General features: G+C 38.7%; 2 protein-coding genes and 1 long non-coding RNA gene across 12 annotated transcripts in view; 1 reads left to right on the top strand and 2 right to left on the bottom strand.

Annotated features, from left to right (window-relative positions):
• Positions 1-3,698, bottom strand: part of INTS2 (integrator complex subunit 2) — a 52,490-nt gene extending 48,792 nt beyond the window's left edge. For 2 of the 5 annotated variants that reach the window (XM_077852401.1, XM_077852397.1), the window contains exons 1-3: positions 3,585-3,693; positions 1,717-2,023; positions 725-863 (exon numbers count right to left, since the gene is read on the bottom strand). In XM_077852401.1, coding sequence (XP_077708527.1) covers positions 725-863; positions 1,717-2,023; positions 3,585-3,603 — 465 coding nt within the window. In that variant the 5' untranslated portion in view covers positions 3,604-3,693. The other 3 variants (XM_077852398.1, XM_077852399.1, XM_077852400.1) reach the window with 3 other exon arrangements.
• On the top strand, positions 2,956-6,113 carry LOC144286231 (uncharacterized). Of its 2 annotated transcripts, none has more exons than XR_013354290.1 (3): positions 2,956-3,362; positions 3,614-3,909; positions 4,573-6,113. It is a non-coding gene; the product is annotated as an uncharacterized LOC144286231 (long non-coding RNA). The 2 variants fall into 2 exon arrangements; XR_013354291.1 differs by having other exon boundaries at positions 3,619-3,909.
• Positions 6,114-11,345: 5,232 nt separating this feature from the next.
• Positions 11,346-17,426, bottom strand: part of MED13 (mediator complex subunit 13) — a 102,477-nt gene continuing 96,396 nt past the window's right edge. For 3 of the 5 annotated variants that reach the window (XM_077852389.1, XM_077852387.1, XM_077852388.1), the window contains 2 exons: positions 16,089-16,189; positions 11,346-15,355 (listed from right to left, as the gene is read on the bottom strand). In XM_077852389.1, the coding sequence (XP_077708515.1) occupies positions 15,223-15,355; positions 16,089-16,189 (234 nt within the window). In that variant the 3' untranslated portion in view covers positions 11,346-15,222. Of the gene's footprint in view, positions 15,356-16,088; positions 16,190-17,248; positions 17,324-17,426 lie in introns of those variants that run through there. The other 2 variants (XR_013354282.1, XR_013354283.1) reach the window with 2 other exon arrangements.

The raw sequence follows: 17,426 nt of genomic DNA on the forward strand, positions 1-17,426 counted from the left end.
TATAAATTAACTGACCTTGAGATTCTAACAGTAAATAACTTTTGCCTCTGAAACTCTAGGCTTAATAATATAAGCCATCTTAATACAAAAATCCAGCTTAATTCTTTTTATAGTAGACCCCTGACATGCACAAATTTAGAGTTTCAATTAATCATAATTACCCAGAGGTCCATGAACTCAGTAATCTATCGTTTTGCTGACATGTGAAGTTGAATAGCCTTCATTGTGAGCAATTCAGTCATCTAGTGAATAAGGCTACTCAATGATTCAACCAATTCAGCTTTGATATTCCCTCTTCACCGTTATGTGAGATAATTAATGCCCATTCAGTGTCTAAAGGAATCACATGCATTTTTCAGTTGTGCTTTATAATATTTTATGAAGGAAATTATATCCTATAAAGATATAAAATTTGGTAATTTGTAGAAATCTTGAGCTATGTACTCTTCTAATATCAAGAAGCCATTGTGTGAAATCCATACAGAAAAAAATCTCTACAACAGAAAATGAAGACTAGGTATAAATGAGAGAAAACAGTAATTAGAGAAAGAAAATCTTTCAGGCAGGCATTTAATATTCTTTTAAGCCTTTCTAAGGAAAATACTTTCAAAACAAATAGAAATACATGTAAGAGACTGCAACCTGCCCGTCTGCTAATCTCTGCTTCTACTATGTGTAGACAACAAATCATGCATATTTTGAGATGTGATTAAAATAAATGCACCTTGTTCATTATTGCCAACAGTTCACTAAGCACAAGACGCAATCGACGAGGTGAATCACTGTGTTCAAACTCCAATGTCAATCCATGCTGAAGCTGGGATACCAGGATGCTCTCTCCACTGCCTCCTCCAAGTTTATGCCTAATAAAGCAGAAATGTGTAAAAACCACAATGGTAAGAACACTGACATAAAAATAACATAAAATTATCTTTTGTTGAAATAATCTACAAACGAATGTATGAATTCTTTTCATACATTTCATGAGTGTATTATTTTTGAAACACTATTTAGTTTGCCTATTTCAGGGATTCACAACCTATATATAAAGACTCAACTAACAGTTAACACCCACTTCAATGAACAAGAATGGCTCACTACTAGAGTCGCAATGGGCAGGGAAGAACTGAACAACTGTCCAGAATTTTGTGAAATCAATGTAAGCTAAAAAGGCTTTGGGGTGCCTGGGTGGCTCAGTACGTCAAGCATCTGCCTTTGGCTCAGGTCAGGATCCTGGTGTCCTGGGATAAAGTCCTGCATCTGGCTCCCTGCTCAGTGGGGAGTCTGCTTCTCCCTCTCCCTCTTGTCCTCTTGCTTCCCTGCTTGTCCTCTCTGTCAAATAAATAGATAAAAATCTTAAAAAAAAAAAAAAAGCCTTCTGAGTGATTCCAATAATTATTCTATTCTAGGGGAACTTACCCTACCCACTTCCCACTGAGAGTAATCGACCTAATCAGTTTAGTATGAATACGACAGTGTATCTGGCCAAACTCCTCTACACATTTTAGAATATGGAATTCAAAAGATCCTGGAATTTTAACTATAAATAGAAAAGAACTACGTAATATGCTCTCCAAAGTTTAGATTCTCAATCTTTTCTGGGAGAGTGCATCCAATAAAAAAAAAAAAATCGTCAAAGTTCCCAAGATATATTTGATTCTCTCTTCTTTGGCATATCTAAGTAAATCCCAGTCCACATATTATATAACACATTACCTAAGCTGCTGTTCTTTGCTGGCATCCTGTTCTAAAGCATGAAAGTCCACAGACAACAATGCAACAATGGAGTTGACAGCTTCCACTCCAGAGAGAAGACGAAGGATCAGTTTTTTATCCTGAGCCCAGCTTTGGCTCTGGTCAGCAGGAGCACAAAGCGCCATCCGCACCAAGCAAGGCAGGAGAAGTCTTAATTCTGGATCACTTAGAGATGCCAACCGAACAACATCCACCTTCTGCATTGCCTCAAAAGCAAAAGGGCTGACAAACTGAAGATTTGTACACTCAGCCATTATCACTGTTGATCCTATTAAAAAAAAAAAAAAGAAAGAAAGAAAGTAGGTTTAACTCCTATGTATGAATATATGCATATGCATATGTATGAATGCTCCTCTTTTTAAATACCCTGAGAAAAGTGGTGTATCTTTAATAGGCCCCTATGCTGGCTATGTTTCTGGCACAAAGGTTCCCTGTTTTTACTCCCATCTAAAAAATGATAAAGAGGGATCCCTGGGTGGCGCAGCGGTTTGGCGCCTGCCTTTGGCCCAGGGCGTGATCCTGGAGACCTAGGATCGAATCCCACGTCGGGCTCCCGGTGCGTGGAGCCTGCTTCTCCCTCTGCCTGTGTCTCTGCCTCTCTCTCTCTCTCTGACTATCATAAATAAATAAAAATTTAAAAAAAATAAAATAAAAAAATAAAAAATGATAAAGAAAAATACATATATTAATAATTAATTTTTAAAAATGATAAAGAAAAGAGAATACAGTAATATCTCCTCCAGCCCTAGAGATCTTCTGTTCTAGTACTTATTTTGCAAAGGAGAAATATAAAGCCCAGAGAGATTAAGTAACAGGCATACAGTGATAACTAACTAGTGGCAAAATCCAAGGCTGAACCCTCATCTGCTAAATCTCAGTCCAAGACTTTCTCCACAGCCTCAATCAACTGAGCACTACAATGCAAAAAAAAGTGCGGAGTACTGTTAAGAATGCCCCTCTTCTGTACGTCTTTAGTTTCTTCTGCCTACCCAACAAATGCAAAAAAAAACAAAAACAAAAACAACTGTCAGGCTTCTCTTTCTCCCCCTCCACAAGTCAATGGAAGCTAAATCTCCTCACTTGCCACATGCAATGCCAGATTCAACATTCTGGAGGCCGTAACATTATCTTAATGTCCCTGTGCTCCTTTGGGGGAAAAAAAAAAACAAACAGCTGTGGAGGTGCAATTAGCTATGGGAGAAAGACGAGTTCCACTTGGGCACTTCTCTGTCTTCGCTAATCATCAGAAGGGAGGGGGGGAAAAAAGAGAGCGGGTGGCCAAAGTCATCCCCTCTAAAAAACCACAGACTCGCCAAAATCGTGGGTTAACAGAGTCGTGGGCAGAAACGTTACTTTGTTTTTAAGCAAGCGGAGCTGGCCTTTTAACGGAGGGGCGGGCTGAGCAAGCAGAGGCGCCAAGCCCCGTGTGTGCTCACAGGGCTCGCCCGCAGCGTGAGGAGAACCAACCAGTCCCTCTGGCGGAGAGAGGCAAGGCCAGTGACCGACGTGGAACCCGGAACGCGCTCAGGCCTGAGAGGCGGAAGCTTCATACCTTAAGATTCACCCTCCAACCTCCCGGGACCAAACCAGGATTCCGCGCCCTAGAGGTGGGACGCCGTAGAAATCCAGAGCGCGATCCCGGGTTGGGCCTAGGCGAAAACCCCGATTCGCCACCCCGAGCTGTGCCCTGAGTCGACCCAGACACCGGCAAACCCAGACGCCGGGACCAACGGGGTCGGCAGCGCGCTAGGCTGCATGGGGACACAGCACAAGCACAAAGGCAGAACCCGCTCTGAAGGGAGGGGGACGCGGAGGGGGGCTGTTTCAACCTGCACCCAGCACCTTCATTCATCCCCAGCGTAGGGCTCCCGTCGGCCACCGTACTGGACTGAGGGGACCGCTGGCTGCGAAAGGAAACCCAGAGGCGTCGGCGTCGCGGCGACGGTGCGCGTGCGCGTGCGCGTGCGCGGCCCCACCCCTTCCTCCCCGCCGTTGCCCCGCGTAACTACATCCCCTCCCTCGTTGACAACGGAGCTTCCAGGGTCTTCGGCGAAGCGCGCCCGCCGTCTGTGTCCCTTTTCGATTGAGCGCTTAAGCTCCTCCAAGCTGAAGTTTCGCTACCCCAGGATTTTTGTAGCACTTGAATGAAGCCAAGTAGGTAAAAGAAATGTTAAAATGGCTTACACTGTTCTTTGACCGGAACATTAATGGAATCAGGCTGTGCTCCTCTTTCCATCTCTGCCTGTGCCCTCCGAGCACCGAAGTTCCAGAATCCCAGCATGTATAGGCGAATGCAAATTCAGTCTCTTCCTGAGCTTGCTTAGGCTCTTGACCTCACGCCTTCAGGGTGGCAAGTTAAACACCTTAATTTCAGGGATCTGTACTTTACGGTCAAAGGTTGGGGGAATGGGAAAAATGGGGGAGGGGGAGGTACAGACTTCTAGTTACGGAATGAATAACTCCCATACAACATAGAAATTATAGTCAACGGTATTATAATAGAGGGTAGCTGCACTTGTGGAGAGCAGCATACAGCATAACATACAGAATTGCCCGATCCCTATATGGGGACACCAGAAACTAATGTAACATTGTGCGTCATCTGTAGTTCAATTTAAAAACAAAAACCAAACACTTAGGGCCCATAGATCCTTAGAAAGTGATGGGTGGAGTTTTTGGAATTCTCTGGAACCTGCAAAAGTGTGAGTGCTTGGCACTTCTGGAAAAAGGGTCCAAACTTGGAACAACCTCTCAAATGGAGTGTTAAGCATCCAGAAAAGATTAACTAATCTCTCTATATTTTCATTTTATTTCTAGTTCCTGGTTCAATCAGTGTGCATTTAGCACCTTCTGTTTACCAGATACCGTGCTACAAGCTGGAAACAAATATCTTACAGAGCTAGAACTTCATACCATATAGTTTCCAAGGCTTTCACAGAGTGATAATCTTCTAATAAAGTCTGCTTTCAGCATTAAAAATCAGCAAAGGAGGGATCCCTGGGTGGCGGAGCGGTTTAGCGCCTACCTTTGGCCCAGGGCGCGATCCTGGAGACCCAGGATCGAATCCCACATCGGGCTCCCAGTGCATGGAGCCTGCTTCTCCCTCTGCCTGTGTCTCTGCCTCTCTCTCTCTGTGACTATCATAAATAAATAAAAATTTTAAAAAAATCAGCAAAGGAAGAAAACTAACATGTGTTGCAATGTTTCTCAAACTTTTTTCCACCTACAATAATACATTTCACATTGTGATCTAGGACATATATGCATGTATACCCACTTTTTTTTTTTAAGATTTTTTTTTGGGGGGGCAGCCCCTGGGGCGCAGCGGTTTAGCGCCGCCTGCAGCCTGGGGTGTGATCCTGGAGACCCGGGATCGAGTCCCACTTGGGCTCCTTGCATGGAGCCTGCTTCTCCCTCTGCCTGTGTCTCTGCCTCTCTCTCTCTCTCTCTGTGTGTGTCTCTATGAATAAATAAATAAAAATCTTTAAGAAAAAAAAAAGACTTTTTTTTAAAGTAATCTCTACACCTAACACAGGGTCTGAACTCAACCCTGAGATCAAGAGTCAAATGATTTGAGGCACTTGTGTGGCTCGGTTGAGCATCTGCCTTTGGCTCAGGTCATGATCCTGGAGTCCCAGGATTGAGCCCTCCATGGGCTCCCTGGTAAGCGCGAGTCTGCTTCTCCCTCTGCCCCTCACCCCGCTCTCATGCTCTCTCTCTCTCTCTCTCTCTCTCTCTCTCTCGGAAAAAAAAAAAAAAAAAGTTGCGTGCTTCACTGAGCTAGCCAGTGCCCATATACCCACAATTAAATGGAATAAAATTTTTATGAAATAATACATACACTACATGTTATACGTTCTATTTCATTTCTTTAAATTGCTGGTCACAGGGCACCTGGCTGGCTCAGTTGGAGCAAGGCTCAAGTGACCCTTGATCTGAGAGTTTAAGTACAAACGCTACATTGGGTGTAGAGATTACTTAAAAGTAAAATTTTAGGGCATCCCGGGTGGCTCCGTGGTTTAGCGCCGTCTTCGGCTCCCAGCGTGATCCTGGAGACCCGGAATTGAGTCACACGTCCGGCTCCCTGCATGGAGCCTGCTTCTTCCTCTGCCTGTGTCTCTGCCTCTCTCCCTCTCCCTCTCTGTGTGTCTCTCATAAATAAACAAAAAATCTTTTTAAAGATAAAATTTTTAAAAATTGCTGGTCACTACACACTAAAATTGATTTCATAGTCTCTTAGCTTACAAATTGTGTGTTGTCATTTTTAAGCTGATACTTAATAACATTTATTGAACATTTGCTAGGCACTAGTATTTTATATTATCTGATTTCATTCTCTAAGGTAGATAATAGTCTTTTTAAAAATTTTTTTTTACTTATTCATGAGAAACAGAGGGAAAGGCAAAGACAGAGGCAGAGGGAGAAGTAGGCTCCATGCAGGGAGCCCAATGTGGGATCACACCCTGAGCCAAAGGCAGATGCTCAACCGCTGAGCCACCCAGGTGTCCTGATAATAGTCTCAATTTTATAATTGTGGGGAAATTGAGACTGAGAGAGGTTAAATAATTTAATCTCCCTGGATGGTCACTTCACAGGAGTATGGAGAGAAACCAAAGACTGGTTAAGAGGTAAATGAGAGGAGAAAGGACCAAGTGATTTTTAAGATCTTTCAACTCTACTTTTTATGATCCTGTAATTATTAATGGAGAAACAAAATGCAGATCCATCTCAATCTAAGGTAACAACAGATCACACCCAGCCCAAACAAGATCCTAGGTAAAGGTGGTGAGTGCTGACACTTAACCTTCTTCCAAGTCCCCTTCTCCTTCTCTTCCAATTCTTCTCCCAGTGAATATCACCCACTACTCAGAATTTCTCAAGCCAGAAACCTGAAAGCCATCCTAGGTTCCAACCTCTCCCCACTCATCCACATAGTTAAAGTCTTTCAAATCTACACTGTAATGTTTGCCAGTGACATCATTTTGACAATCATATAGAACTCAAAAAAGATTTACTCGTGAACTTTTGAGTTTTAGATCTGCCTCCTCTGAGGCTCATTCCCTAACTATAATAAAATCAATTTTTAAAGACTTTGCAGGGGCACCCAGGTGGCTCAGTTGGTTGAGCATCTGCCTTTGGCTCAGGTCATGATCCTAAGGTCATGGGATTGATCCTCACATAAGGTTCCCTGTTCAATGGAGAACCTGCTTTTTCCTCTCCTGCTCCCCCAGCTTGTGCTCTCTCCCCGTCAAATAAAATATTAAAAATAATAACAAAGGCTTTGCAGCTCTGATGTTTAGTTAGATTAACAACTTGTAGAAGAGTAAAGTAGTCCTAACATTTAGTTGCTATAAACCACAAAGCCTTTGATTAGTAAAGGGGTATCTTATATGACTGGTGTACCCTTTGTGATATAAAATGTTTGAAGAAATAACCTTCTAAGACCAATGTGGTACTGAGGCTCATTACCATTTCTACTCACAAAAGATATATTTCATCAACTCTGTGGTGACTTTTTTTCACATTTTGAAAAGATTTTTTATTTATTTAAGAGAGAGAGAGAGTGGAAGGAGGGGCAGAAGGAATCCCATGGGCTTGATCTCACAACCCTGAGAATATGACCCAAGTCAAAATCAAGAGTCAGATACTTAAATGACTGAAATTGAGATGTCTTTTTAAAAATATTTATTTGAAAGAGGGAGGGAGAGAGAGAGCATGATAGAGGGTAAGGGATAGAGAGGAAGATAGGGAATCTTAATTTAAGCAGGCTCGGCTCCATGCCCAGGACAGAGCCCAAGGCGGGGCTTGATGTCGTGACTCTTGAGATAGATCATGACTTGAACTGAAATCAAGTCAAATGCTTACCTGTCCCTGAAATTGGGATGTCTTAAAATCAGTAGTTTGTTTAATTTACTAAGCGGCATTTTTTATGTTTTAGTGGTACATAAATGTCTTACAATCACTGGTGTTTAGATTTGGTGAAACATGTTGTGTAGTTCCTATACTTCAAGTCAAAAGGGAAAACTCCTGGGGATCCCTGGGTGGCTCAGCGGTTTAGCGCCTGCCTTTGGCCCAGGCCAGGATCCTGGAGACCCAGGATCGAATTCCACATCAGGCTCCCTGCATGAAGCCTGCTTCTCCCTGTGTCTCTGCCTCTCTCTCTCTCTTTCTCTCTCTGTTTCTCATGAATAAATAAATAAATAAAATGTTTTTAAAAAGGAGGGGGGAGACTCCTTCCTAAATGTAATAAACATTCTCCTCTGACTGGCTGACTTAACTCTTTTCTTTTTTTTTTTTTTTGACTTTACTCTTTTCAGTAAAAAAAAACTATTGACTGACTTTAACTATTTTTCAGGGATCCCTGGGTGGCGCAGCGGTTTGGCGCCTGCCTTTGGCCCAGGGCGCGATCCTGGAGACCTGGGATCGAATCCCTCGTTGGGCTCCTGGTGCATGGAGCCTGCTTCTCCCTCTGCCTATGTCTCTGCCTCTCTCTCTCTCTCTCTCTGTGACTATCATAAATAAAAATTTTAAAAAACCTATTTTTCAGTAAGACTAAGAGAAGAAAAAAAAGAATCAAAAAGAAAAAGCAACATTATGTTTCAGGTATACTAGGTGTAGATTATTGCGAAGTAAATGGGCTTCAAGAAATTAGAACACCTGGGTATTTAAAGGAAGACCAATATTCTTTGGAAATAGAATCACAGAATTTCAAAGTAAAATGATCTCAGGAACCATCTAGCTCCAGTTTTCTCAACATGAAACTCTGTAATTATCCTCAATAGTGCCCTATTTTATAAAAATTTCTTCCATTGTTTCACCCTTCGAGATCTTTTGGAGTCTTCTTTTACACTGGGTATCTGCTCTAGCTATGCAGATCATATCAATTTTATGGATAAAATACTGAATAAAATTGGGTTCAGCCAAAATTCTATAGTGCAACACCAGAGACATCCCTCCAGGTTGATATAGCTCCATTAATCAAGCCTTTTTTAGTGTAATTGTTCAGTTTGTTGTGAATCATCCCAACTTCTAAGACATTGCCTTGCTTTGGGATATTCTTTTTCCTTACGCTGGCACTCAAGACAGTTTTTCATGGTCTGAGTTTTTTGTTTTTTTTTTTTGTTTTTTTTTTTCATGGTCTGACTTCTTAATTCTGGCTTGGACTCCTGCATTATCTATCTATCCCACCATAAACACCACTGTTTTAGTCTGTTGGAACTGCTTGTTTCCCAAATCCTTCATGCTCCTTCTCCCTCACTGTTCCTTCTGAATAAATTTCCTTTATTTGTAGTACCTCCTAAGTATCCTTTAAGTCTCACTCCTAGGGTTTCCTTCCTAAGCATCTTTCCCTGACAAACCACCTATCTCTCGAGATTTAAGTATCCCTCAATGTTCCCAAGGCACCCTTTGCTCCCATCATAGTACTTCACATATTGCACTATATTGTAAAATTTGTCTCTCCTAAAAAACAAAAAAACCATCTCTCCTACCAGAATGTAATACGTGGAGGGCAGGAACTATATTTTATTTCTTTGCCCTTGGCACAGTATGGTATTAATACTGGCTTGCTGAATTGACTTATGTAATACCATGAAACCTTACTAAATGACCTGAATATGCATCTCCATAGTTAATACTGTCAAAATGTAGAGATTGATTTTAACTATTCTATTCTCTCTTGTATATGCATTCCATTATTCCTATCACTCTAGAGGGCTCATGGTACTATGTGCATACAAGTATGTGTCTCAGTAGACTAGGGCTAAAGGTCAAAGGTTAGGATCTCTAATGTAGTCTATTAAATGGTGCTTTAATGAAACTATGCTGGTTTTTAATGATCTTGTTCATAAAGTGAAGTAAATTTGTTTCTAGGACATAACTTTTTAAAACTTCAAAAAACCAGGGAAGTTGTACTTTTCCACTACTCTGGGACCTTCTGGTTTTCTACAGCATTTCTGAAATCATGATCTGTAAGTTCTTTTAGCACTAAGGATGTAACTTATTTGGACCCGGCACCTTTAAATCCTTTAAGTCAGTTAACTACCTCAGATTTTAATTTCATCATAGGCAGATTTTACATTTTAGAACTTGGAAGACCCTTCAAGCTGGCTTTTTAGTGGGGGTAGGTTAGGACAGAAGGGAGATAAACAGTATTAAATACTTGATTCTTTGCATTCTTTCCATCCTTGATCTTGCTAGAAACATATTTTAAAAATCCTGTTGTTAAAAAAAAAAAGTCCTGTTGTTGCCTTTAGGCATTGCCCCCTCCCCCAGAGAAGCCTTAATTATTCTAGATTTGATTCTTCTAGAGAACATAGGTAGTATTATATGAATCATCCCATACATTTGTATTTTACAAATTTCTAAGTGTTTCTTTTAATCCTTTGAGGTTCACAAAGCTAATGTTAGTAAAGTCTGATTACTATTGAGTTCATGTACAAATAAACAAATTAAGACCTCAAGAGGTTTTGATGTTTTGTTTGTAGTCACCAGCTAGAAGATGGCAAACCTAAGAGCACAGGAATCATAATCTAGTGATCCTAAAACTATTTCTACTAGTGTGAAAATAGTCCTAAGTAATTAGAATTATAAAAGTTCATTTAAATTACTTGCAAAACTCAGGGCACCTAGGTGGTTCAGTCAGTTAAATGTCTGACTTCGGCTTGAGTCACTGATCTCAGGGGTCCTGGGATCAAGCCCCACATGGGGCTCCCTGCTCACCCAGGAGCCTGCTTCCCCTCTCTCTCTGCTACTCCTCTGCTTGCGCTCTCTTGCTATCCTCCTCAGATAAAGTCTTTAACAAAATAAATCATATGCAAATCTCACACTACAACTAAGTACCATAGTTTGAGGTATTTACTACAAGAAGTCAACTCAAATATTTCAATGCTTTACTAATGTGCTAGATGTTGTATTGGATTCTAGATGCAATAGTAAGCTAAACATCCAATTTCTGTCCTCATGGGGTTATTTTGTAGGAGACAAATATTCATACAAACTGAAAAACACTATGAAGGCTTCATATGGAATATTACAATAAAGGGATATAGGGACGTCTGGGTGGCTCAGCAGTTTAGTGCCTACCTTCGGCCCAGGGCATGCTCCTGGAGTCCCGAGATTAAGTCCTAGGATCGAGTCCTTTTTTTTTTTTAAAGATTTTATTTATTTATTCATGAGAGACAGAGAGAGAGAGGCAGAGACACAAGCAGATGGAGAAGCAGGCTCCATGCAGGGAGCCTGACATGGGTCTTGATCCTGGGTCTCCAGGATCAGGCCCTGGGCTGAAGGCAGCGCTAAACCGCTGAGCCACCTGGGTTGCCCGTAGGATCGAGTCCTATAGCAGGCTCCATGCAGGGAGCATGCCTAGGTCTCTGCCTCTCTCTCTCTGTCTCTCTGTGTCTCTCATGAACAAATAAAGTCTTTAAAAATAAATCAATACATGAATAAATAAACAAATAAATAAAATACTTCAGATGGAGAAATTAAAAGTCCAATTAATTTTTAGGTTACTAGCCCCCTTTCCACTTATGAAAAAATATTTTTACATGTGTTTAGGATAGAAATATTTTTAACAGAATGAGACACCACAATGAAGGCTTCATGAATAATTTATTCCATTTGAAGTTTTGTTTTTTGTTTTTTTTTTTTTTAAAAAGTATAAACCTTTTCATTTCCTCAATCACAATTTGTACAACTCAGTGTTATGGCATTCGGCAGCAATAGTGTTTGTTCCTTATTCTTTTTTTTTTTTTGTCACATTAAAAAAAAAAAAAGCAATTGGACCATATTAAATGTCACTGCTAAACAACAACTTTAAAACGCCCCTTCATAAAGTGACCAAGCTATTTTGAGAGAGTTGATGCTGACATGTCCAGTAATGACGTTACAATTTGTAGTTTAAACTCAGTAACTTTACGGTCCACAAATCCAGTTTACTTTGAAAACTAAAGCTATTTTAAAACTTCATGAATACATCAACCTGAGGAGTATTTTAGGTCCCAAATCCAGTTTTTTAATTAATACTCCACAAAAGAGAAAACACATATATGAAATTTTAAACCACAGTTCTGGGCCCATTAAAACACCAAGAAAAACCAGAAGGTTAAGATTTCCAGCTGATGGGGGGGGGAGGGTGTAAAAAAAAAGTATGCCAAAAACATTTTTCCTTAATTTAGACAAACTAAAATCTTAAGAGGAAACCCAGACCAAAACATTACTCATGCAACATTAAATGTATTAATAGACTGATATGCGATGCCATAGTGGATGAATAGCAAATTATATGATGCAAGAGCATTTAAAAACTTCCTTTTAATGTATTCAATTTGAACATTTTAAATAATGCAACATAGTATTTTGATATTACAGTATTAACATAGTGCTTGATTAAAGATCTGCAAATCTTTGTAGTAACACATTAAGTTAAAAAATTACCTCAGAAGGTAAATATGAAGACGAAAGGAGAATATTTTAATACAGTAATCTGTGCCATACTGACAATTGAGTACGAATACAGCTGAGGATAGTTGACTAAGTAGTAAGAGCTTAATTTTAGTGGTTTAAGAAAAGTTTAGAAAGATTTAAAAATTACAGCTACTTTAAAATTTAAGGATTACATATAAGTACACTTGGTGGCCTTCTGGCCAAACAATAAGGTGTACAGAAATTTATTCATACAGTGTTAATTCACAGTCCTGATAACTGAATGGCTTGCATAAGAAAGTATGGCTAGATGTTTCTCACTGGCTGGAAGCAGACATTATATAACTAATCTTTTTAAATGCCAAAATACTGAACTTCCACCCTGCTTTGTAATGGATAACTGCACAAAAAACAGACATTAGCACTGTAACAAAGAAGTCAGGTGTTGGTGATCAACTGGTATAAAGTATATATTACTTTGCTTACCATTTAAACAAACAAACAAAAAAAAACTACCCATACTTGTCTGTGACAGTACATTAGTAAGTCAGATCCATCATCCTGCATAAAAGGCTTAATTTTTTTCTGAAATAAGCCTCTTGACCTTTTCTAATGGCTATTTTATAATTTTATATTTAAGTATGAACTTATATATGAAGGGCAGAAAAAAACCTCTTTATCAGTAAATCCTGTGTATTTGGGAACTACTCCCTGATTCCCAGATAAAAAGGAATTATTATACTGGGTTCCTTCCTTATGGCTCCATATAAAAGAAACTGTCAGGGAATAATTTTTTAAAAATCTATTTTCAAACTGAGGTGTGGTTACAATAAGCTAGTGATATTAAACAACTGAGAATATAGCTTTTATTTTTAAAAGTCACTACTGAGCTAAGTATATAAAAAAGAATACTTTTTATAGAAATTCCAAATAAGCATCTTTCCCTCAAATCTCAGACAAGTTTTTTAAAGTACAGAACAAAACATGCCAACATAATCTGTAGTGTGCTAGCATAATTTAAAAATGAATGCAGAGATGTGATCTTTAAATTTTAATGTCAAAAATGCTGACCATTGGAATTGCATTATAATTTTGAAGAAGTGATTGAAAACCTTTGTCACCAGTTGTGTGTTCTTTATAGAAAAAACAAGACTTGCTAATGTTTAATATACACAATTTGAAGAAGTTATATTGTTCATAAGAAAGTGATATTTAAGCTAAGCATATAGTATTTACAAAACAAGTTTCAGTAAAAACAAAACAAAACATACCGAATTACAGTTTTGTAAATACAACTGATTTTGTCCTTGTGGAGAATTAGTGACTGTACAAATTCGGAATTTTGCTAGACTGCTTCCAAGAAAGATAGGTAGACTTGGTGACTGTGAATTCAAGTCAGCAATATAGGTAGGAGGCTAACTTGGACTCTCTTGTGAGCAGCACTGTAGAAACATTTTAAGGGGGTAAAGCCTGCATAAAAGCATTTTCTTGGCATGTGCAAACAAGAAGGGGGAAAGCTGTATTGAAGGAAGGGGTGAATTAAAGTCCCTAAAATTCAAGTCCCTTCTTTAGGGAGGTGAGAACCTCCTTGGCATATGCCCTGCCTTAATCTGAGCTGTGTTATAGAAAAGTACAGACTCTGGTGTTTGGGACTGCCATCTCCAAACCAAGAAAATTAAATAAATAAAAAAGGCAAAAGGAAACAGGTTAAGTTTAGAAAATGATTCTTTAACTAGTGGAATAGAGTCTGAATACCAGAATTCACTGAGAATCTATATACACCACAGTCTGATTGCACACACACACCCATACATATGCATACTCTCACACACATTCCCAATCTTTAATTTAAAAAACAACAACAAAAAAGTCAAACAATCAGAGTGACTGTTCTTAAAATAATTTGTAAAATGCCTAGAGCTGGGCTAAATTTCAACCTCATAGCAGATCCTGAAGATAATTTTCATAATTAATAATATTCCCATGCCTAGATGTGCCACTGTCAAAACTGGAAAAAAAAAAAAAACATTTAAGCATGTAACATTAAACACCAAAATTAGTTTAAGCATTCAGTAGCAAATGTTTTTCTTGTAAAACTAAGTTTCTTTCACTGGAAATGGCCTGAAATATTAGTCATAGCCCTAAACCATAGTACAAAATATAACTGAAGAATTCTCATTTTATTCTAAGTTAAACCACCCAACAATATCACTTGTATATTGCCATCATGTTATTCTGTAAAGGTGTGATATATAAAATGCTGTAAGACCCGGTACCTTTTCAATTTATAAACACAGTGAACTTCATTACTGTACATGTACTCTGCAACTACAGCTTAGCTGTAAATCCTCCACACACAATGGTATGGACATTATTCCCCCTCTATCCCCATTAAACTGTACATTGAGACAATACAAATTTACTGTCCCACCCACCCCCTTACAAAAAAATAATACTCTAAAAGCAACCCTACTGCAACTTTTTAATTAAGACGATTACATATATTTTAGACCAATTGCTTTAAAGCAAGAAGGCAGTATAAACCTTCTAGGAAAATTTTTATAAAAGAGGTTAAGAAATATAAGACAATTTATACATTTAAAAACTTACAATAAATAAGAGATGCAGGCATTTTTGAATACTAGATACTATAATCCAATACAAGAACATCTTGATGTTCTGAAGCCATATGTTGAAATTCATTGTTCCTCATGTTTCCTCTCCATGCTTTTAATATTCATTTAACATGACTGGGTACTATGGCTCATTACTTTTCACAAATACTGTGACTGGAAAAAAAAGGTTAATTTTGCTACGAAAATGTTATAATACGTTTTGTATGATCAGTCATCATCCTAAAGAGTTCAGTATAGTCAATGAAAAATATCAGGGTTATAGCCCCTCCCCCCAAGTCAAAACAATATTTGTTGAAGTAATAAGTATTAGACCCCATCACAGATGACTTTCACTGAGAAGATAACTCAATCTTGCAGCGAAATATCTTTTTTCCTTGTTCTTTTCTTGCACAGTTCTGTCGAATGAAGATCACAGCATATTCATGATAAAGTTATATAACTGATTCAGCACCACAAAATGAATTGGGAGACATGAGCGTCTGTCCTGGATTGCAGGGTCACAGGTTAGCCAGGAGAGTGCATTGTACTGTTCCAAAACAAACCTGAAAAGTAGAAGTCATGTATTTACTTTCACTGTAGATTATGGAAGCAGTTCCCAATGATGGCATCTAAGATTCAAAGTCACTTAAAAAAAATGGTGGAAAGTATGGAATAGAGTCCTTGGGGAGATTAAAGACTAATTTTCATAAAAAGTACTTTCAAAAGTAGATTACACATGCTAGAAAGGACTCATTCTAAATGACCTAATTCATCTAGAGATCCAAGGGTACACAACTGTAAATTACTGCCAAATGTGAGAATACAAAAGGATCAGTACATTCTTTCTTTTAAAAAAAACCAAAACGTCTTTTCTCTTTTATTTATTCATGAGAGACACAAAGAGAGAGGCAGAGATACAGGCAGAGCGAGAAGCAGGCTTCATGCAGGGAGCCTGATGTGGGACTCGATCCTGGGACTCCAGGATCATGCCCTGGGCCAAAGGCAGATGCTCAACCGCCGAGCCACCCAGGCATCCCCATTCTTTCTTTTTTTAAAAAAATTATTTATGAGAGAGAGAGAGAGAGAGAGAGAACACAAGCAGGGAGGAGGGGCAGAGGGAGAAGGAGAAGCACACCTCTTGGTGAATAGGGAGCCTGACATGGGTCTTGATCCCAGGGCGCCAGGATCATGACCTGAGCCATAGGCAGACGCTTAACCATCTGAGCCACCAGTGCCCTAATATTATATTCTTTCAAAGATACAATGAAGAACCTTTAGTGGTAAAAAGATTTATACCTGAGGACATCTGAAGTCTGATTTGAGTCAAGTGGGTGGGAGTGTTTACTGTGAAGCAGCTCGTCAGATTGCACTGAAGGCACGTGGAGGTGCAAAGAGGCCTAAAAAAACAGGTAATCAGTCAGCCAAATGGAAAAGTTGTTGGTTTTACCTTATTTTCCCACGGTCTCGTCCTTGATGAAATACATTTTAGACCTATGTGATGAATGGGCACCACTATAAAGATGCTTCTTGTTCTTGCTTACAGAAGTAATTTTCAAGTTCATAGCTTATATTCAATCTTACTTTATTTTCTTTAGCTCTATTTTTAAGATCACATAATAATCCTAAAAGAATTTACATAAAAGTCATTTAAAGTTATCTACTTTTTCAGTGTAACATGCCTAGATGTGTCAATGTTTAAGGAAGCACTAAGCTGATAAACCTCAAGAGTCTGTCTACAGGTTACACAACTTTAGACTATGCACATCCACATAGGTCTAGCACTGAAAAATGTAACAGGAGTAAGCATATGCAAATATAATGCTTACAAAAGCTATACATTTTAAAGCTACCTGTGGTGGAACGGTGAGGACTCTAATGCAGTGCATAGAGTGCCTTCTTTTGCCCATGCAATTTCATAATGGAGGCTTAGTGACAACTGCCACACCCATTCTGGTATGACAATGAAGAGTGGAAGAAAGGAATTTCAATTAAAGTGAATCATTTTTTGTTTACGGAGTCATTATATATAAAGTGCTAAAAAAAACTATGAGAGATGGAGAAACTCTTAGCAGATCTCATTCCATATACTGTAAAAGGTACTATTTTATATTTAGGTGATCTCTCCTCTACAACTGTAACATGTATATAAATTCTTGAGTTATATATTCAAGGATATAATCAAAGATATATATTTTTTAACTGCCCATAAACTCTTAATTTATAAGTTATAAGCAAAAGTCTCGGCAGATCACTACAAATTAAATGAATATAGTCAGGACCAGAAATCACCATTTAATTTCTATGATAAAAAGATCTTTTAATCATCTAGGTAAAAATCTATTATTTTTCCAAGTAAACAGAAACACATCAGGTGGTATTTTTGCCTATGGTGTAGGAAATAAGATGGAATGTATGAAAACAAAAGGTGAACAAAATTATGGTAAATTATGCCTTACCTGGTAATTCAGACCAGAAGTCCTAATCTTGTTACACTGTATCTGAGGGTGAATGCCCACTTTACACTATCCTCTCTGCAAATAAATATTGAGTAGAAAAGAATCTGGATAGTCCCTTGGACTTTTTGTAAAGTGGTGTTTCCTAAAAAAATGTTCCGTGAAACACTAAGGTCATGAA

The sequence above is a fragment of the Canis aureus genome, chromosome 16 (genome assembly GCF_053574225.1).
Source record: "Canis aureus isolate CA01 chromosome 16, VMU_Caureus_v.1.0, whole genome shotgun sequence".
Lineage (NCBI taxonomy): Eukaryota > Metazoa > Chordata > Mammalia > Carnivora > Canidae > Canis > Canis aureus.